General features: G+C 35.1%; 1 protein-coding gene across 5 annotated transcripts in view; it reads left to right on the top strand.

The window, feature by feature from the left end:
- Window positions 1–6933: 6933 nt before the first annotated feature.
- The window catches only part of LOC140441308 (uncharacterized), a 113935-nt gene continuing 101021 nt past the window's right edge, over window positions 6934–19847 (top strand). Inside the window, exons 1-5 of one of the 5 annotated variants that reach the window (XM_072531951.1) lie at window positions 6944–7052; window positions 7123–7142; window positions 11518–11569; window positions 16034–16131; window positions 16188–16289. In XM_072531951.1, coding sequence (XP_072388052.1) covers window positions 7129–7142; window positions 11518–11569; window positions 16034–16131; window positions 16188–16289 — 266 coding nt within the window. In that variant the 5' untranslated portion in view covers window positions 6944–7052; window positions 7123–7128. Of the gene's footprint in view, window positions 7143–7247; window positions 7459–11517; window positions 11570–16033; window positions 16132–16187; window positions 16290–19847 lie in introns of those variants that run through there. The other 4 variants (XM_072531949.1, XM_072531950.1, XM_072531952.1 and 1 more) reach the window with 4 other exon arrangements.

Below are 19847 nucleotides of genomic sequence, written 5' to 3'. Positions count from 1 at the left end.
CACCGCAAATTACTACGCCGTGGGAAAGGCGCGTAATGTAATATCCATAGCGTCAGTGCTCGGGGAATCCCTGGAAACAGGTAGCTTTTAATATGCCGCTGCGCTGCGTGTTACGTCGAATGTGAGATTTAGTACATATTTACATAGTTGGAAGCTAAAAATCAGTCTGAAATCAGTCTCTACTCTGATTACATATTCTTATAACGTGTTTTTATTTTCAAAATGTCAACAACCAGTGTTAAACGAAAGAGAACTGTTTTAACGATTGTACAAAAACTAGAGATTTTAAACAGAAGTGAAAAGGGTGAAAGTGTCACATCATTATCACGGAGCTACGAAGTTGGTAAGCAAACAATACGCTATATTAATAGAAACAAATTAAAACTACAAAATTTTGAGACAATTTAAAACTACGAGATTTTTCACAAAAATTTGAAAATCAAAGAACCTTTTAATGCATCCAGTGGTTGGTTACATCGATTCAAAAAACGTGACGGAATTCGTGAGCTTACCATCCAAGGCGAAAAGCTCAGTGTCGACGGAGAAGCAATGGTGGAATTTTGCTATGAGCTGGAGACCATAATTTCAGAAAATAATTTATAACTTCCTCAATTTTATAACGCTGACGAAACAGGATTATACTGGCGAGCAATACCTACAAAAACTTTAGTTGCAGGTAATGAGATGAGTGCACCTGGGTATAAAAAATGTAAAGACAGGATAACCGTGTTGTGTTGTGCCAATGCGTCTGGCAGCCATAAACTGAAGCTGACTGTGATTGGAAAGTCAAAAAATCCTCGGGCTTTTAAAAATATGAAACGACAGAATCTCCCAGTTCACTATTATAACCAGAAGGCTGCCTGGATAACTTGTGACATTTTCAAAGATTGGTTCCATAAAAAGTTCATTCCTGAAGTAGAGTTATATATAAAGAAAGAAAAATTACCATAAAAGGCGGTTCTTCTTCTGGATAATGCTGGTGCTCATCCCAATAAGGCGACCCTAAGATCTGACGATGGAAATTTCTTTGTTCTTTTTTTTCTAGCCAATATTACATACATTGCTCAACCAATGGATCAAGGTGTTATTGAGACAATGAAACGACTCTACCAAAACGAATTTATGATGAACTTGTTGGATGAAGTTCATCTGATGAAGTTTTGGAACTCGTTCACCATAAAAGATGCAATTTTTACAGTGGCAAATGCATGGAATCGAGTGAAAGAGGTCACTATCAAAAGAGCTTTTTACAAAAGTATAACGCTAGAGGAAGATGAAAGTATCACGGAATATGATGATAAAGACACTACCATAGCTGAACTAACTGCACTAGTGAGCAACGCCGATGTGTTTGAAGAAATTGATGAAACCGAGGTTGAGAGAAGGACAGAGTGGGGTCAACACAGGACTGGAAGAGTTCATTTAAATGCTGATGCCCTTTCGAGACGGCTGATGGTGCCGGAAATGTGAACTGTGTGCAACCAGTAATAGTCCAGTTGGTAAAAAGAGGACACCCATGAGACAGTACAATGTTGGTAGTCCTATGGAAAGAGTAGCAATCGACATTGTAGGTCCACTTCCGGAGACGAATGATGGAAATAAATATATCCTGGTAGCCATGGATTATTTTACGAAATGGACTGAGGCCTATGCGATACCAAATCAAGAAGCTGCTACCGTTGCAGAGGTACTTGTTATAGAATTCTTTAGCTGATTTGCTGTTCCCTTGGAGATTCACTCCGACCAAGGGCGAAACTTCTAGTCAATCCTTTTCCAAAACTTTTGTAAATTGATTGGTCTCAATATGACCATAACGACACCCCTGCATCCTCAATCAGATGGAATGGTCGAAAGGATGAACCGAACGATGGGTAAATACCTGTCCAAAGTTGTACCAGAACATCAAAGAGATTGAAACCAACACATTCATTTATTCCTAATGGCCTACCGCTCGGCCGTGAATGAAACTACAGGCCAGACTCTTACCTGCCTGATGTAAGGTCGCGAAGTTCGTTTGCCCTGGGACCTAGAGTTTGGCTGCAGACCTTCCGAAGAACATGTTGCAAGCGAAGATTATGTCGACCGCCTTAATTTAAGAATGAACAACATTCATGAACTTGCCCGACAGCACATCCAGTTATCCAGTGACAGAATGAAGGATCAATATGATTCTCGATGCAAGAATGAAAGCTATGAAGTAGGTGATCTTGTTTGGCTTTATAATCCACAACGTTGTCGTGGCTTGTCTCCTAAACTGCAAAGACAATGGGAGGATCCGTATGAAATTAAAAAGAGAATAAATGACGTAATATACCGAATTAAGAAGTTGCCGAAAGGTAAACCAAAAGTAGTTCACATAAATCGTCTTGCACCTTATGCTGGCTCAAATGAAACAGAAGAAGCCCGAACCCTTCAACGTGAGATCAAAGATGACCGGCGAACAAGCCTTAATGAATTTATGTCAAATTACGCAGAGAGAAAGAGTGCTAGGTTCGGCGTGACCACAGAAGTTCAGCAGGATATTTTTAGTGTTCCGCATAACGTCTCTCTAGCCCACTGTGTTGACCAAGATTTTTGACACGACTAAAGGAATCTCATCCGTATTTTATAAGAAGGTCGGTCGTTTGGACGAGTTAAAAAATCAGTAGCCTAAAGTTGGAAGAGTACTGAGATTAGAAGATGGTCCTCGATCTTTGCTGTATATGGTGACAAGGAAGTCGTATACAGACAGGGCAAGCTACGAGGATATATGGCGTGCTCTAACTAATTTGAAGAATCTCGTGTGCAATTCTGACATCAAGAATTTGGCCTTACCCAAGATAGGCCATGCCCTAGAAAATCTAGATTGGAAGATTGTCAGAAGCATGCCTGAAGTGATCTTCCGAGAAACCGGAGTACGAATTACTGTGTGTTGCATTAATCCGAAGGGATCGTGTCCTTCATAGACAGTAGACTATTATTTCTTTCTGAAGGGTTCATGCAGAGCTGGAGAGTCCTGTAGATTCCGCCATACTGGGCCTTCATGTAAAGTTGCTGATCGGGACGTTCAGATCTAAGAGGGGAGCAGTGTAACGAAATAGCCCATCTCCGATGCGGTTACGTGTCACAGTTCTTAGACTGGAATGTTCGACGTTGGTATTCTTGATGCGCTTTTAACGTAAAGGATTAGAGGTGGACTAATCCAGAAAATTCTAGTACATAATAACTTTATATATAAGCAGACCTTCTATGAGTTAAGTTTAATTGATAAGATATTTTCGTGCTGTAAACTTATAAATAAATATACTTATATAAACTCGAACCGCTCATTTTATTTAATCTCGCTACAATATGATCGCCAAAAAGAAAGCGAAAGTATCTAGTAGTAGTAAAAGTTAAAGCAGAAGCGTATACAAATCTGTACAATTAACTTGATACCAGGGAAGGCGAAACACAGATATATAAAGTAGCCAAACATATAACAAAGAAAGCAAAAGATTTTAATTAGATTAGATGTACCCGAGATTGAAATAATAAAATATCTACTAATTCACGAAAAGGATGTCAACAAAAACTTAACAGTTTATTAAATGAAGAATTAGACACAAAAACAGTTGAGTTAACGAAGAGGGTAATAGCATTGTTCACAAAAATAACAAAAGAGGAAGTGGTTCAAGCACTCCAAAAGAAAGGAGAAGCAGTTGGACCAGATAATATTCTTGGGGAAGTGTGGAGACCATTTTGGAGAGACACGAACAAGTTGGCTAATAAGTTTATTTAATAGAATTATGGAAGTTGGACAAATGCAAGACTAATAGAGAAGCAGTGTATTAGTACCTGTTTATAAAACAGGGAGATATACAATGTACAAACTACATGGCCATAAAACTACTTAGTCACATCATGTAAATGATAGACGGATACGTTAAGAAACCGAAATATCCTATAACCAGTTTGGTTTAAAGCAAGGCATATCAACAACAGATGCAATTTTTATTATAAGGCAGTTGATGAAAAAATGTAGGATTAAAGAAACAAACGGGCATATATGGATTCATTGATATTAAGAAAGCATATGATAGAGTTTCTCGAGAGATTCTGTGATGGGCACTCAATAAGAGTCCCCGATGAATATGTAAAGATTGTGAGAGACTAAGTGGCTATCTTGTGACTCCTGATTTTATTAAAATTTTTAAGATAACTACACAACCATTTGAAAAAATCGCCTATGAATCCGATAGCTTCGATATCTCATGATTCACACTGTTAAACCCTTTGGAACAATTTGTGTAAACGGCATCTACTTAGAGAAATACATTGTGTAAAAAGTAAAATATTTGTTGAAATATATTTCAGAGAAAGGGAACCATGCTGTTTTTCAATTAAAACAATACGTACCTAAAGATAGTTTAATACACGCACATATTACCTATATTCTCTAGAATTTTCGGTGGACAAGAAAGAATACTAATTGGTCTGTAGTTACTTGCTTTACTTCTATCACTCGATTTATGAATAGGAATAAAGAAACTAGATTTCCACAAACCAGAAAAAAACAGAACTTTGTGAGAGAGAAATAACAAAAACTGTAACGGACGGTTAAAGTATACCTAACCTACAATTTTCAATATTTTGGGTGGAATTACTGTTGAGTTCTATGTATTGTGTTTAAAGTCAACTTTACAGTATGCAATTTTTATGCTATGCAAAACAGATTACGAAACTGCGCATGCCCACGCGTTATTTCCATGCAATATCTGTGTTATTTTGATGCAATTTGTCGTCAACATTCATGTTGCCAATATAACAAACTTTACAGTTTAGAATAAAACTTATTGCGTAAGTGTAAATGTATGTTAAATGTTTATTATTGGATATAATAATTTTTTATTTATATTTTAATATACATTCTGGGCCAAAATTAACCAGCCACCTTAAAAATGGGTAATTTTTGATGTCTTATATCTCCTAAGCCTCTTGTCCGATTTAAGTGATTTTTTTAAAATGTTATAGCCTTATTCCTTGACAATATTGATATAATAATATGTTTGCTAAACAGGTAAATTTTCATTGTATACCGGGTGTACGAATTAAACTGTGTTTTTTTCTTCAAGTTTGCATCATTCTGTGAAATATTCTAGCATTTATAAAATATTGAAATTAAAACCTAACTATAACTCATGTTTTCTCAACATTTTGTTTTTAGATTTATTCGCTTATGTTGGATAATACAAAAGTTAGGTAGTTTAACAACTAGCCATGTTTTTCATCAATAGAGACGATTTAACTCACCAGCAAAATTAACCTCACCACCTTTATTATTGTTTTGTTTACTCTAGCTGTGACAGTTTGTTTCCTAAATTTGTGTCATTGAAGGATTTTTGACATATAGTCATTGTACGACATTGTTTCAAATCTGTTTCCGTGTTAATAACAACTAGCGGACCAACTCGACATCGAGTTTTGATGTAAGTTTTGCTGATATTTAAGAGGGGCGGAGTCTAACGATCCATCGTTTCCGTCGCCTGGTGTAAATGAAAGCCCTTTTCTTGTGCGCAATACTCCTCCTAAACGGTGATAGATAGGAGAATAATTTTTTCGAATAATTATACAGATTGTTGAGTAGATTCCCCCTAAGGTTTAAAATTTAAAAAATCCGAACCGGTTTAAAAATGGCGGCCATAAAATGAATTTTTCCTTTTACTGATTGAATTTAGAATTATTAAACCGGAAGTATTTACTTACGGTAAGATATCCTAGCCTAACCTAACCTAACCTAACCTAAACTAAACTAACCAAATTGCAAACAAAAAACCAACTTCGAATTTCAAGTACAAAATCTTATATACTAAAATGCTAAGCCCTTTTCTTGTGCGCAATACTCCTCCTAAACGGTGATAGATAGGAGAATAATTTTTTCGAATAATTAAACAGATTATTGAGTAGATTCCCCCCTAAGGTTTAAAATTTTAAAAATTCGAACCGGTTTAAAAATGGCGGCCACAAAATGAATCTTATATACTAAAAGGCTAAGCCCTTTTCTTGTGCGCAATACTCCTCCTAAACGGTGATAGATAGGAGAATAATTATTTCAAATAATTAAACAGATTGTTGAGTAGATTCCCCCCTAAGGTTTAAAATTTAAAAAATTCGAACCGGTTTAAAAATGGCGGCCACAAAATGAATATTATATACTAAAAGGCTAAGCCCTTTTCTTGTGCGCAATACTCCTCCTAAACGGTGATAGATAGGAGAATAATTATTTCGAATAATTAAACAGATTGTTGAGTAGATTCCCCCCTAAGGTTTAAAATTTAAAAAATTCGAACCGGTTTAAAATTTTTTGTTGTATTTCGTTCTAGAGAAATACAAAATAAAGGGCGAAAATCTTTATCGGTGTGAAAATTATTTTTCTGTGCAAATTTTTATTTTACAAACAAAGTTATGGATCGAAATCAAATCGATCGTTTGTTGCAAGGTAAGGATTTATCCTTAAATAAAAAGATGAGTCTCGAGCTGATTAAATCTACATTTAAAAAGATTAAAAATAAACCGGAAGTCAACAAAAATTGTCACCAGAAGCACAGAATAAATAACAAATATTATTCTGTGCCAGAAGTCAATAAAAATAGACACCGGAAATAGAAAAATTTCAAGACTGGAACGTAACCAAGACGTGTTTTTAAACGTATTTTTGTACGCTAATCATGAATCCAATATCAAAATAAGTGTATCTGTCATCATTTGTAAGTTATACGGTTTTTATCAATTTTCTCAAAACCGGAAGTGGATATTTCCGTTTTGACAATTTTAAGTGCTTAATTGGAATCCGTCGTCAGTTTTTCAATTTAAGACTGGACAGACAAACATAATCTATAGGATCGAAATTAATTTTCGTATTATTATTTTGATCCAAAATCATTTTGGAACTTACTAGTGAATGAGTTCCGGAACGCGTTACTAAATGCCATGTCAACGTCATACTTCGTTTCAAAAAGTTTTTGTTTTGCGCCTTGCTTGCGGTTCTGTGTTGATACAACAAAAAGCTTTATAAGAAAGAATACAAAACTAGGGTAAATACATGAAATATATTTACTAAAAACATATTTTCAGTATATGACTTTTATTTAATTTATGTTACAGCCCACAATGGCATATAATAAGTAAGTAGTTTAGTTTTAACTTTTTTTTTAAGCCGGTTGTTTTTATGAAAATCCAGTTAACCATGCTTTTTACTGATAAGATGTTCTGGAACATTTTATAACTCTTGTTTTGTTTCCTATAAAATAATACTGTTTAGTTTCTTTTTCGTATTAATAACCCTAGGATATCATGGTCAAATTTATTGTAAAGTCTATCTTACTTAAAGTACCGTAGATAATTAAACAGTCTGGTTAGTAATATTGGTAATATAGTCCCAAATAATTTGGGCACATGTGGAGTACTGACTTTCAGTTTCCCAGAACTTAATATTTACATGTAAGTATGAAGGATTTTAATTCTTAAATTTGATTATGTAGATAATATGTAGAGAAAGTGGAAGATGTTTGTTAACTGGAGCAAAGTTAGAAAAGTAGGTTACTTAAGCAAACTAAGAAAGAATCTAAGATCGCTAAGAGGAAAATATGAAGAAGAAAATTTACTGAAAAGTATCTTAACTATATGATTTATTTGTACATAATTATGAATAATCTATAGTTATACATATTTCTATTGTGTTCTTTTTCAACTAGACAATACATTGATCATTTAGGATGCATTTATTAAGGAGTTACTTGTCAAAATTTATTTTTGTATATTTATTCTGTTAAAATAAAACAACTACATATTTAGCAAGTGATAAACATACATATATTGAATCACTTCTATTTGTTTATATAAAAAATCATGCAACAGAGTTTCTAAATAAACCATGGAATATTAACATTAAAAAAGTTGTTCGAAAGCTGTATGGTGACTTACGGACTACAAGCAGGAAACATTCAGTGAAAGCTAATTTAGTTTACTAATTCTATAGTAGGCATAAGTGTCTTATCAGCGTACTGCCAAAACAAGTTAACTCCACTTTTTAACTTTTGAGAAATCTGTTTTAAAAAACTTTAATTTGAAATGAAAAATCATCTGATTTTAGAAATGATTTAATGACTGAAAGATATTAAAGTAAATAACATTGCAAACGAAAAACTTAAAAAAAAAGTGTTAAAAATTAAGTATACATTAAAAAAAGGATGTAAAACATTTTTTGCAACACTTGTCTGGTTTTGACTGTAAAAAGTTAGTCATCTATCAGGTTATTTTGAACATTATTGTACTTGATATCAGGCTCAGGTATACTATCGTCAATGGCCTTCAAGGTGAGTAATGACTATTCTGATGAAACTTATCCAGCATGATTCTGATTGGCAGAGCTGTAACAACTTTTTTAACTGATGAGCTGAGATTTGGAGTATGTATCTTTTAAGTAGGTGATCTTTACCAGAAATATTTATTTCTTAGTAGTCATAACTGTGACTCTATTTGTACAACACAATGCCTGGATTGGATTTTAAATATTTCAAGCATTTTATTTATAGCCAGTTAATTTTTTTTAATTATTTGTGTTTTTTGCCCTAGTTTTCACTATGTTGGACAGAGCCTCTAAGTCAAAAAGTCCTTATACCCAAATTCTTCTACAATATAAGGTTTTATTCCTGATCTAAATATCGTTACCATACAGAAAATATTAAGCCAGTCATGAATGGTGTAAACTGGGACATACTTGTGTGCCATTCCAATAACACTATACATGCTATCTAGCTCCATAGTGCTATGTCCACTCTCCAGAAATTTCTGTTCCATCTATTCTTTTTGTACTAAATACATAAGCACAAAGTGCTATTCTGGTTGTGCTGCAGGTGTCAGATAGAGTTCAGTTACAGCCGTAGAGAGTTTATCGATATACCTTAATAGGCATGTACAGCTATAATACATCAGACTTACATTACTACTTGGAATCTGCAATAAGCATTGAAGATCAAAAGTGCAGCACATAAAGTTACTTCCTCTATGGTCCTTTCTTCCATAATGTGACATTCGCAATTATATTCTATTTATATTTAACACTGCATCGATCTTTTTTTGGGGTAAAAAAGACATAATTGTTGTATAATATTCTTAAGTTGTTATTATAGCTTATTATATAAGCTGTACATTTTTATAATACTTGTGGGAGCTAAGTACAGAAATCACATTATATTTTTGCATTTATACGGAAGTAGTACAATGAAAATAACCTAAATGGCATTTGTCATATTTTGGCAGAACTAAAATATTATAAATGATAAAATATTTTTTTATTTTAACAGACAACAGCACATATCTGTCTTTGGCTGAGTAAAAGTGTAATTGTTGGAGTTAGTTTTTTTGAGTCCGTTTATTTCCCATATTTAAAATCTGGTTTTGTCTGTACATTGTTAAATAATTTTAAAGTACAAAGGAGACACTACATTTTAAAGTACAAAGGAGACACTACATTTTAAAGTACAAAGGAGAGTACTTAGAATTGACAAAAAGTGGAGTTGGCTTGTTTTGGCAGTAAGCCGATGATATATCCTGTTAATTTGAAGAATATTTTTCAAGTTTATCCATGTTGTCTTTCGTTTTGTTTCGCTTTGAGAAGAAGGCAGTGGCCTGTCTGAAAAATAAAAAAAGTCTACTGCTATTACATCATATGTATATAATAAATTTAGAGAAATCTATATACAAAAATAATTACAGGTTATATCAACCATCACACTCCTGCACATTATAATGCTGCACTCTGTAAGAGCTCTTAACATGGAGCTATGCTGGGTGGAGTCAAATGCTTTCTTAAAGTCTACAAATATCTTAATATCAATGGATTTGTTGTATTATGTAACTTTCTATATTAAGGTCTTTATTATGGAACTCTCCTTTTGCGTTTTTATTAGTAGTATTTTTTCGTTTTGTTACTGATTTTAATTTTTTTTGTGGCCGAGGTCAGTTTTTTTTTTGAGGAAAGATCAATTAATTATCATTCAAGGGCATTTACGTTACCCAAGACGAATTATATGAAATGCTAATTAAAAAGCTGAAAAATTCCAGGTGTTATGAATATAAAAAGAGGTTAGTTAATCTTTGTAAATGGGTATATTTTATAAAATCCCTTAAAAGGGCTACATTAAAAACACGAACGTTTTCGGAACAACAGTTCCATCATCAGGTTAAAAATACAGGTTACCATGCCTGAGCCACCAAAATATTTGGGTAAAAACCCTTTAAAATATATTATGTTACCAAAGATTGTACATGATGTTGTTAATATTATTTGATGTTTAATATTTTAATTAAATTTTACTTCAGGTAACATACACCCACGCTTTAAGATCTATCTTTGCTATGCTATCTTTTTGTGATACGTGGTATACAGCCAGCTGCAGGAATTATTTTCCTTGTGGATTTTATGAATATAACTACATTCCAGTGTTTACCACAAAATGTGTAGTTGATGCAATAATTTCACCTCTTAGAGGAACATAGAGTTTCCAAGAAGCGTCTTCAGTAAACTCTATTTCTGTCTAGTGCTTTGTTTCAAACCGGGATTTTCACGTTTCTTTCCCTTCGTCCAGTATTGTTCCTTTCCAGGTTTTCTTAGGTCTGTCTACTTTCCGTCTTGAGAATTCTTATCCTACACTGCCCTGACAATGTCATCTGACTACGGAAGTGTGTGGCCTAGTCATCTCCATTTTCTTCGCCTTATTTGCTTGATGACATTTTCTTGGTTGGTTTGGTGCCATAAATTTTCATTCGAGATTCGATTAGGCCAAAATATACATTTTTTTTTTTGTCGTAAAGGATTTTTCGTAACTCTCTATTAATGAAAACTTATAATTGGTGTAATATGGGTGCTGATATCTTTCATGTTTGACAGCCATATATTAATAAAGCTTATAAATTTCTGGATTTCTATATTTTATTAAGCATATTTTAGGCATTACGAGCCTTATTAATTGTTGACGACACATCACGCTGTGTACCAGCTAATTATGTTACAGTTAATTATGATGTCCAGATATACAAATTCCACCATTCTCAATTTCCTGGTTGTTAATAGAGAGACAATAGTTAGTACTTGAATTTCTAAAAATTCTTCAATACAAGTAGCGTTACGTCTAACTCTTACCAATGGAAGACCAAGAATATAGCTAATCACCATTTCTTGGAAGTTATTGCCTACAATTTTGAAACTAGACTATAGAAAATTAGATTTATTCGGTGTTGCTTCCTTATTGATAAAACAATATCCGACGCAACAGTATCTATCATATAAGACAAGTTAAAACAAAATGGAAATCTGCCATCATTGTTGCGATAAAATAAATGTTTTTTATCCTTTTTAATTTCTAAATGGCTAGTGTTTTATGCATTACCTTATTTCTTTGTATATAGTCAATTTTTTAATATACATATCATTTTGTAAATACTTTTTATAGCATTCATTTTAGACATGTTACAATTATTTGAACTGTATTTTTTTAGTGTCAACCAGTTCTGCCTACTTCAAGGATTAACAGGTGACGCAGATGAACGGGTATGTACTTGTTAAAGTATATTTGCAAATTGTGCATTCTGTTACAGTTTATGTTGTAATTTATATAAAGCGAAAAAGACTGCTAGGCGATCACGACGCGATGGCGACCGCGATTCGACTGGTCTGAAACAAACAAGTGAACCAGCACATACTGGTCACGACCAACGAATATTCGCATATTTTTGCATATTCGCATTCGCGAAATTTGTGCGAATATTTTGCGAATATAAATATGTATAAGAAAAAAAATAATTTAAAGATTAGGTTAATAAAATAAAAATCCAAGAACTTTTTATTAAGAAAACTCACTTTATTTTACAAGCTTAGAAAACTATAAAATTAGAAAACAAAAAATAAATGATGCAGTGTAAACAAACAAAAACAAATTATTCTCTGAAACTTTTATTATCCAAAAGTTTTTAATTTTAGACAATCATCTTGAAAAAGTGTAAGAATTATTAAACTACAAATTAAAAATAGTCTATGTGTTTTTATGTAAAGAGTTTAAACAAACAAACAAACAGTTCGACTTCAGTTAGATAAGTTCAGATAAATTTATTAATTCAGCAATTTTCGGAACAAGATACATATTATAATGTACACTACACTGAAATGTAATACAGTACATGATTTGTATAATTGTTCTTAAAATTGCTGAATTACTAAATTTATCTGAACTTATCTAACTAGACACCTCACGCAAATGAGACTGGTGGCAGTGCCGGAGACAATTAAAATTGCCAAATTAAAAAAAAAACTGAATATTCGCATTCGCGAATGTTCAAAAACTGACATTCGTTACATCACTACTGCTGGCTATCGAAAGAATTTATGCAGCCTTCTGGCGGAAATCGCGGTGATATAATAATTAGTATAGCGTTAAGAACGCAGCAGTGTACGATTATCGCTGCTACCGTCCATGCAAATAAAAATGGATATCAAAAAACTTATTGAAATTGTAAAAAAATATGATATATTGTTCGACCCATCCCACCCAGATTATAAGAACGTACGTATTAAAAATAAAATCGTTTTGTAGTATCAACTGGTTCCTAAAATTTGTTTGTTGTTTGGTAATTTTTTGTCTGATAAAAAAACCAAACAAAACTTCATCAAAACTTTCAAAATTCATTCTAAAATATATATAGAAAAAATCATAATTTAAAAGCTGTATGTGGCTGTCAAACGTGAAAGAAATCATCACTCATAGTACACCAATTATAAGTTTTCATCAATAGAGCGTTACGAAAAATCTTATATACAGTTTGGCCTAATCGAATCTCGAATGAAAATTTATGGAACCAAACCAACCAAGAAAATGTCATAAAGCAAATCTTCTTCTTTTGGCATCATAACCCTGGATGGGTCTTTGCCTGTCTGGCTATGTCCTTCCATTCAGATCTCTCTTGTGCCCTTCTTCTCCATTGTCTTATGTTCATTGTTTTCAGGTCGTCTTCCACGTCATCCAACCATCTCGTTCTGGGCCTTCCTTTTTTTTGGCCTTCCTATGGGCTTCCATTGTAACATTTTCTTAGTTGTTTTTGCATCGCTTTGTCTCTGCACATGTCCCAGCCATGACAGTCTTTGACTTTTCACAAATCTTACAATGTCATAACCTTCATTTAACTCATTAACCTCGTCGTTTCTCCTGATTCTCCATGTGCCATCTTCCTCTTGTACCGGGCCATATACTTTCCTCAGTATTTTTCTCTCGAATGTCCTGAGTTTGGCTTCATCTTTTTTCGTCATTACCCAAGTTTCACATCCATAGGTTACTACGGGTCTAATCAGTGTTATCTGTAGATAGTCATTTTGGTTCTTTTGTCTAATAATTTCGATGTCATCAATCTTTTATTAGCATAGTATGTACGATTCCCGCTGGAAATACGTGCATTAATTTCGCTACTTACGGAGTTCTTCTGATTGATTTCTGTGCCGAGATATGTAAAGCAAATAAGGAGAAGAAAATAAAGATGGCTGGGCCACACACTTCGTATCCAGATGATATTGCCAGGGCACTGTTGAATAGAAATTCTAAGGTCGGCAGAAAGTAGGCAGATCTAAAAAACTTGGAAAGGAGAATACCGGACGAAGGGAAAGAAATGTGAAAATCCCGGCTTGAAACAAAGCACTAGCCACAAATAGAGTTCGCTAGAGACACTTCGTAGAATTTCTGTTTCTCTAAGAGGTGAAATTATTGCATCATCAGTTGGCGCTACAGCCCTTCGTGAGCCTTGGCCTGCTTCAAAACATTCTTCCATCCTTCCCTATCGAGTGTCTGTCTTCTCCAGCCCCTCACTCCAATCTCCCTCAGATCTTCCTGTACATCGTCCAGATATCTGAGTTTAGGTCGCCCCCTTCTTCTTCTTCCGACCGGCCTGTTTAGCATAGTTTTAGTGGGATCACTCTCATCCATCCGCATAACGTGACCCACCCACCTTAGGCGGTTTATTTTGATGGTCTTCACAATATCTGCATCACCAAAAAGTCTATAGAGTTCAAAGTTATATCGACTTCTCCACAGACTCTGTTCGTTTACTCCGCCATATATGGTCCTCAATACTTTTCTTTCAAAGACTCGCAGTAACTCTTCATCTCGGGTCGTCATTGCCCATGTTTCCGATCCGTATGTGAGCACTGGGCGTATTATTGTTTTATAAAGTTTGCACTTTGTTGCTATTGACATACTTCTCGCTCTTAGTTGAGGGCCCAGGCCAAAATAACAGCGGTTAGCCACGCATATTCTTTTTTTTATCTCGTTGGATGTGTTATTTTTGTAGTCTACCAGTGATCCTAAGTAGCAGAATTCCTCTACCATTTCTATCGTTTCGTGTTGCACCTCTAAGTTATTTTGTTGAATTCTTGATATGGCCGGCATATATTTAGTTTTCTGGATGTTAATCAGAAGTCCGATGTTTTCTGCGGCATTTTTGATACGTGTGAAAACCTCCACTGCTTCATTTTGGGTTCTTCCAATTATGACGATATCATCAGCGTATGCCATTATTTGTATACTACGGGTATATATCGTACCTTTTATATACCTCATAACTTTTTCTAACGCTAGGTTGAACAGCGTGCATGATAGCGCATCTCCCTGGCGCAGTCCTCTGTTGGTTTTAAATGGTTTTGAAACATCCCCTTGTACGCGCACTTTACATTCCACTTTCATCATTGTCATTTTAATTAATTCTACCAAACCTTTTGGTATTCCTAATTCGATCATCGCCGAATATAATTGGGACCTGTCAATAGTATCGTACGCTGCCTTAAAGTCTACGAAGATGTAATGGCAGTCTATGTCGTACTCCGTCGTTTTTTCTAATATTTGTCTGATGGATGATATGTGATCAATGGTAGATTTATTTTTCAAGAAGCCTCTTTGGTAGGATCCTATTATATTGTCAGTATACCGTGCCAGTCGTTCGTTAAGTATCAGGGACACAATTTTATATGCTGTATTAAGAAGGGAAATCCCTCTAAAGTTGGAACATTCAAGAACGTTTCCTTTTTTGTGTATGGGGCATATAATTCCAGTATTCCAATGTTCTGGTAACGCGCGTTCTTGCTATACCTGTATTAGTAGTTTGTGACGGAGGGTTACAAATGTTTGACCGCCACATTTAAATATTTCTGCGGGTAGGTTGTCTGCTCCGGGTGACTTGTTTCTGGCTAGAGACTGAATTGCTTTGTTTATTTCTTCCAAAGTTGGTAGTTCAGTATCCTCCTGTTCTATTTCTATATCATATCTACCTTCAGCTCTACTTTCTCCATTAATTATTGCACCAACTACAAATTTTGTGATAAACACTGGAATGTAGCTATATTCATAAGATGTGAAATTTTAAAGGCAAAAAAGACAAAGCAGGGAAGGGGAGACGGCGCCCAGGCACGCAACTAAAAGACGACAAGTCAAACAGCTGACAACGGGAATACAACGCCTCACACTCTGGATGATAGTAGTCCCCTCATAGTAGAACAGTTTTTTTCTTCCAGGTGATTTACAGTTTATGTTTTGTTTTGAATAATTTAAATATCATCTCTTGTGTATTGGTTTTATGTAGACTTCAGTTACATATTCTCTATCTTTCTTTGTCATTAAGAAATCCAGAGATATTATAGTTACAGTATTCGTGATTTTGTAACAAGTAGATACCACTTCAGTACCTCTAGAGAGTGTACATGCATTGATCACGCATTCCTTTTGTTGACAATCTGCATTTCTTTTAAATGAATATACTTCAGTAAAATATTATGTAAAATTGAAAAACGAAACTTTTACCTTCTGCTATAGAAAATTTCCAATTCAAAACGGATCCCGTATGGGAGATGCGGGAACTCTAAAAGGAGACGAAGGCATTAAGAATTTGCTCGAAAGTGCGTAATCCATTCGAATATTTTAAATTGCAACGACTACTTGCAAAAGAGACAAAACAAAATTTTATTTAATTAACATATTTGTAGGGTTCTATCCGAAGAGAGTTTTTGAAATTTGGCCAAGTCAGAAAGATATACGTAGATCCAGAAAGTAATTTTGCAAAAGTTTATTTCGAAAATAATAGGTAAGTATAAAAAAATAATATATAGCTCAATATATTTGATGTAAATATGTTTTTAGGTGTAATAAAGCAGCGATTAACGCTTTAAGGGACAATTCATATGGTTGGCGAGTTTCGCTTTCAGAAGAAAAAAGAGACTTCAACAGCGATACCAGTTCCAAGTATGTTATACTAAATTTATAAAAAATTATACTAAAAATCTCTATAATAAAATAATAACAGAATGTATAGTATGTTCCAAAATATACTATCCTTACTTATATATTTGAATGGGTTTGCTGTCCAAATATCCTGTAATAAATTGTAAAGAAGAGAATTCCTCCTCTTCTATCATTTATCCTTCTTAATGATTTGGTGACGTTATGGTATTCGACTTAGGTTTGCTACCCCAGAGAGACAGAGAGAGAGAGGGGGGGGGGATAGAGTAACAGGTGGTGCTCTTTATTTGGTCTGGCCATCAAAGTGGCGATCTTCCTCGAGTTATTTTAGAATCTACTTTTCCTTCAACCAATCTCTCCATATCTTTCCTTCGTCTAGCTGTGTCGAAAATACCTCAATATATTTTGGTTGATTGTGGTAAACCTAGTGGTGATAGCAAGTTCTGTTATTATTGAGATATTTGTGCGGTGTGCTGAGATATCTGTGTCATCAGAAAGGGAGGAGAATGTCTATTTTCTATCTAGAACTCGTTGGTTTCTCCCTTTCGCTTTGGGTATGAATATTAAAATAGAAAAAAAATCAATTAAAACATGACTGACAAAGATAACAAACTAATTATCTAAGCTTGAGAATAATTCACAAAAAAATCGACAAAGTCTTTGAACAATAAAAAGACAAACCTATTATAACCATAAACATAATAAAAATAATAAAGATATTGCACATCGAATGAATTCGCTTATCTGCGGTGAATCACAACAAGATTAATATTTAGGAAAAAAATATATAGTATATATACATATTATAAGTATAATAATAAAATCAATAAAACACGCGAGTTACCAACAATTAGCAACAAAACATAGATATACTCAAAGTTTTTAATTTTAAAATTAAAGTAAAATGTTCGAAATAAAGTTCAATTTAACAGTTAAAATCGCGACACAATGTGAAATAAGTCAGCACCGAGTAAACGTACTTGAGATGGTGCAGCAACAAGATATGGTGTATATAATGTATATGCTTAAGTATTGTAGCGTGATTAAATAAAACGAGCGGTTCGAATTTATATACATATATTTATTTATAAGTTTACAGTTCGGTACTCTCTTATCAACTAAGCTCACTCCTAACAACGTTACATATATATAATAAAGTTACTTTTCGAGAACATTCTGGCGTTGTCCCACCTCTAATTGTCTCCCGTCCGAAAGACGGGCGCTATTGACAAGCCGATTCTTACGTTTTCTAGATTCGTCCTTCTAAGAATTATGACGTATCGGAGATGGGCTATTTCGTTACACTGCTCCCCTCTTAAATCTGATTGTCCCGATCAGCAACTCTATATGTAGGCACAGGATGGCGGAATCTACAGGACTCTCCAGCTCTGCATGAACCCTTTAGAAAGAAATAACAGTCTACTGACTTTGAAGGATACGATCTCATCGGGTTAATGCAACACACAGTAATTCGTACGCCGGTTTCTCGGAAGATCACTTCAAGCATGCTTCTGACAATCTTCCAGTCCAGATTATCTAGTGCATGGCCTATTTTGGGTAAGGCCAAATTCTTGATGTCGTAATTGCACACAATTTTCTTCAAATTAGTTAGAGCACGCCATATATCCTCGTAGCTTGCCCTGTCTGTATACGACTTCCTGGTCACCATATACAGCAAAGATCGAGAACCATCTTCTAATCTCAGTACTCTTCCAACTTTAGGTTGCTGGTTTTTTAACTCGTCCAAACGACCGAATTTCTTATAAAATACGGATGAGATTCCGTTAGTCATCTCAAGATCTTGGGCAACACAGTGGGCTAGAGAGACGTTATGCGGAACACTAAAAAGATCCTGCTGAACTTCTGTGGTCACGCCGAATCTAGCACTCTTTCTCTCTGCGTAATTTGACATAAATTCATTAAAGCTTGGTCGCCGGTCATCTTTGATCTCATGTTGAAGGGTTCGTGCTTCTTCTGTTTCATTTGAGCCAGCATATGGTGCAAGACGATTTATGTGAACTACTTTTGGTTTACCTTTCGGCAACTTCTTAATTCGGAATATTACGTCATTTATTTTCTTTTTAATTTCATATGGACCTTCCCATTGTCTTTGCAGTTTGGGAGACAAGCCTCGACGACGTTGTGGATTATAAAGCCAAACAAGATCACCTACTTCATAGCTTTCACTCTTACATCGAGAATCATATTGATCTTTCATTCTGTCACTGGCTATCTGGATGTGTTGTCGGGCAAGTTCATGAATGTTGTTCATTCTTAACTTCAGGCGGTCGACATAATCTTCGCTTGCAACATGTTCTTCGGAAGGTCTGCAGCCAAACTCTAGGTCGCAGGGCAAACGAACTTCACGACCTAACATCAGGCAGGTTGGAGTCTGGCCTGTAGTTTCATTCACGGCCGAGCGGTAGGCCATTAGGAATAAATGAATATGCTGGTCCCAATCTCTTTGATGTTCTGATACAACCTTGGATAGGTGTTTACCCATTGTTCGGTTCATTCTCTCCACCATTCCGTCTGATTGAGGATGCAGGGGTGTCGTTCTGGTCTTATTGACACCAATCAATTTACAAACGTTTTGGAAAAGGGTTGACTCGAAGTTTCGCCCTTGGTCGGAGTGGATCTCCAAGGGAACACCAAATCGGCTAAAGAATTCTTTAACAAGTACCTCTGCAACGGTAGCAGCTTCTTGATTTGGTATCGCATAAGCCTCAGTCCATTTCGTAAAATAATCCATGGCTACCAGGATATATTTATTTCCATCATTTGTCTCTGGAAGTGGACCTGCAATGTCGATTGCTACTCTTTCCATAGGACTACCAACATTGTACTGTCTCATGGGTGCCCTCTTTTTACCTGCTGGACCATTACTGGTTGCACACAGTTCACATTTCCGGCACCATCTTCTTACATCATCTTTACAGTTCACCCAATAGAACCGTTCTCGAACCTTTTGCAGAGTCTTCGTGATACCAAAGTGTCCACCTGATGCACCGTCATGCAACTGACGCAATACTTCTGAAACTTTACTTTTAGGTACAATTAACTGAAGCTTAGTTTCTGTACCATCATCGTTCTCAAAGGTTCTATACAGAAGATCATCTTTCAGCACTAGGCAATTCCATTGGCTCCAGTAACACTTGACTTCTGGACTACATGCACTAATGTCTTGCCAAGAAGGTCTCTCACTTCGACGCATCCAATCCAATACTCTTTTTATACATGGATCATCTGCTTGAGCGTCTTGTAGCTGTTGAGGTTGCCATTGCTCATTAATGACGGTGGTTCGTCTCACGGGGCAAAGTCGTTCTTCTAATTTAAGACAGTGATTACAATTTGCACTGCACGGCCGTCTCGAAAGGGCATCAGCATTTGAATGAACTCTGCCAGCCCTGTGTTCGATCTCGTAATCATATTCTTGTAATCGTTCTAACCATCTTGCCATCTGACCCTCTGGATTACGAAATTGTAGGAGCCATTTTAGAGCAGCGTGATCCGTGCGAAGAAGAAACTTTCTGCCATACAAGTATTTATGGAAATGCTCAC

Source organism: Diabrotica undecimpunctata, chromosome 5, assembly GCF_040954645.1.
Source record: "Diabrotica undecimpunctata isolate CICGRU chromosome 5, icDiaUnde3, whole genome shotgun sequence".
Lineage (NCBI taxonomy): Eukaryota > Metazoa > Arthropoda > Insecta > Coleoptera > Chrysomelidae > Diabrotica > Diabrotica undecimpunctata.
This window is presented reverse-complemented; position numbering and strand designations above follow the sequence as displayed.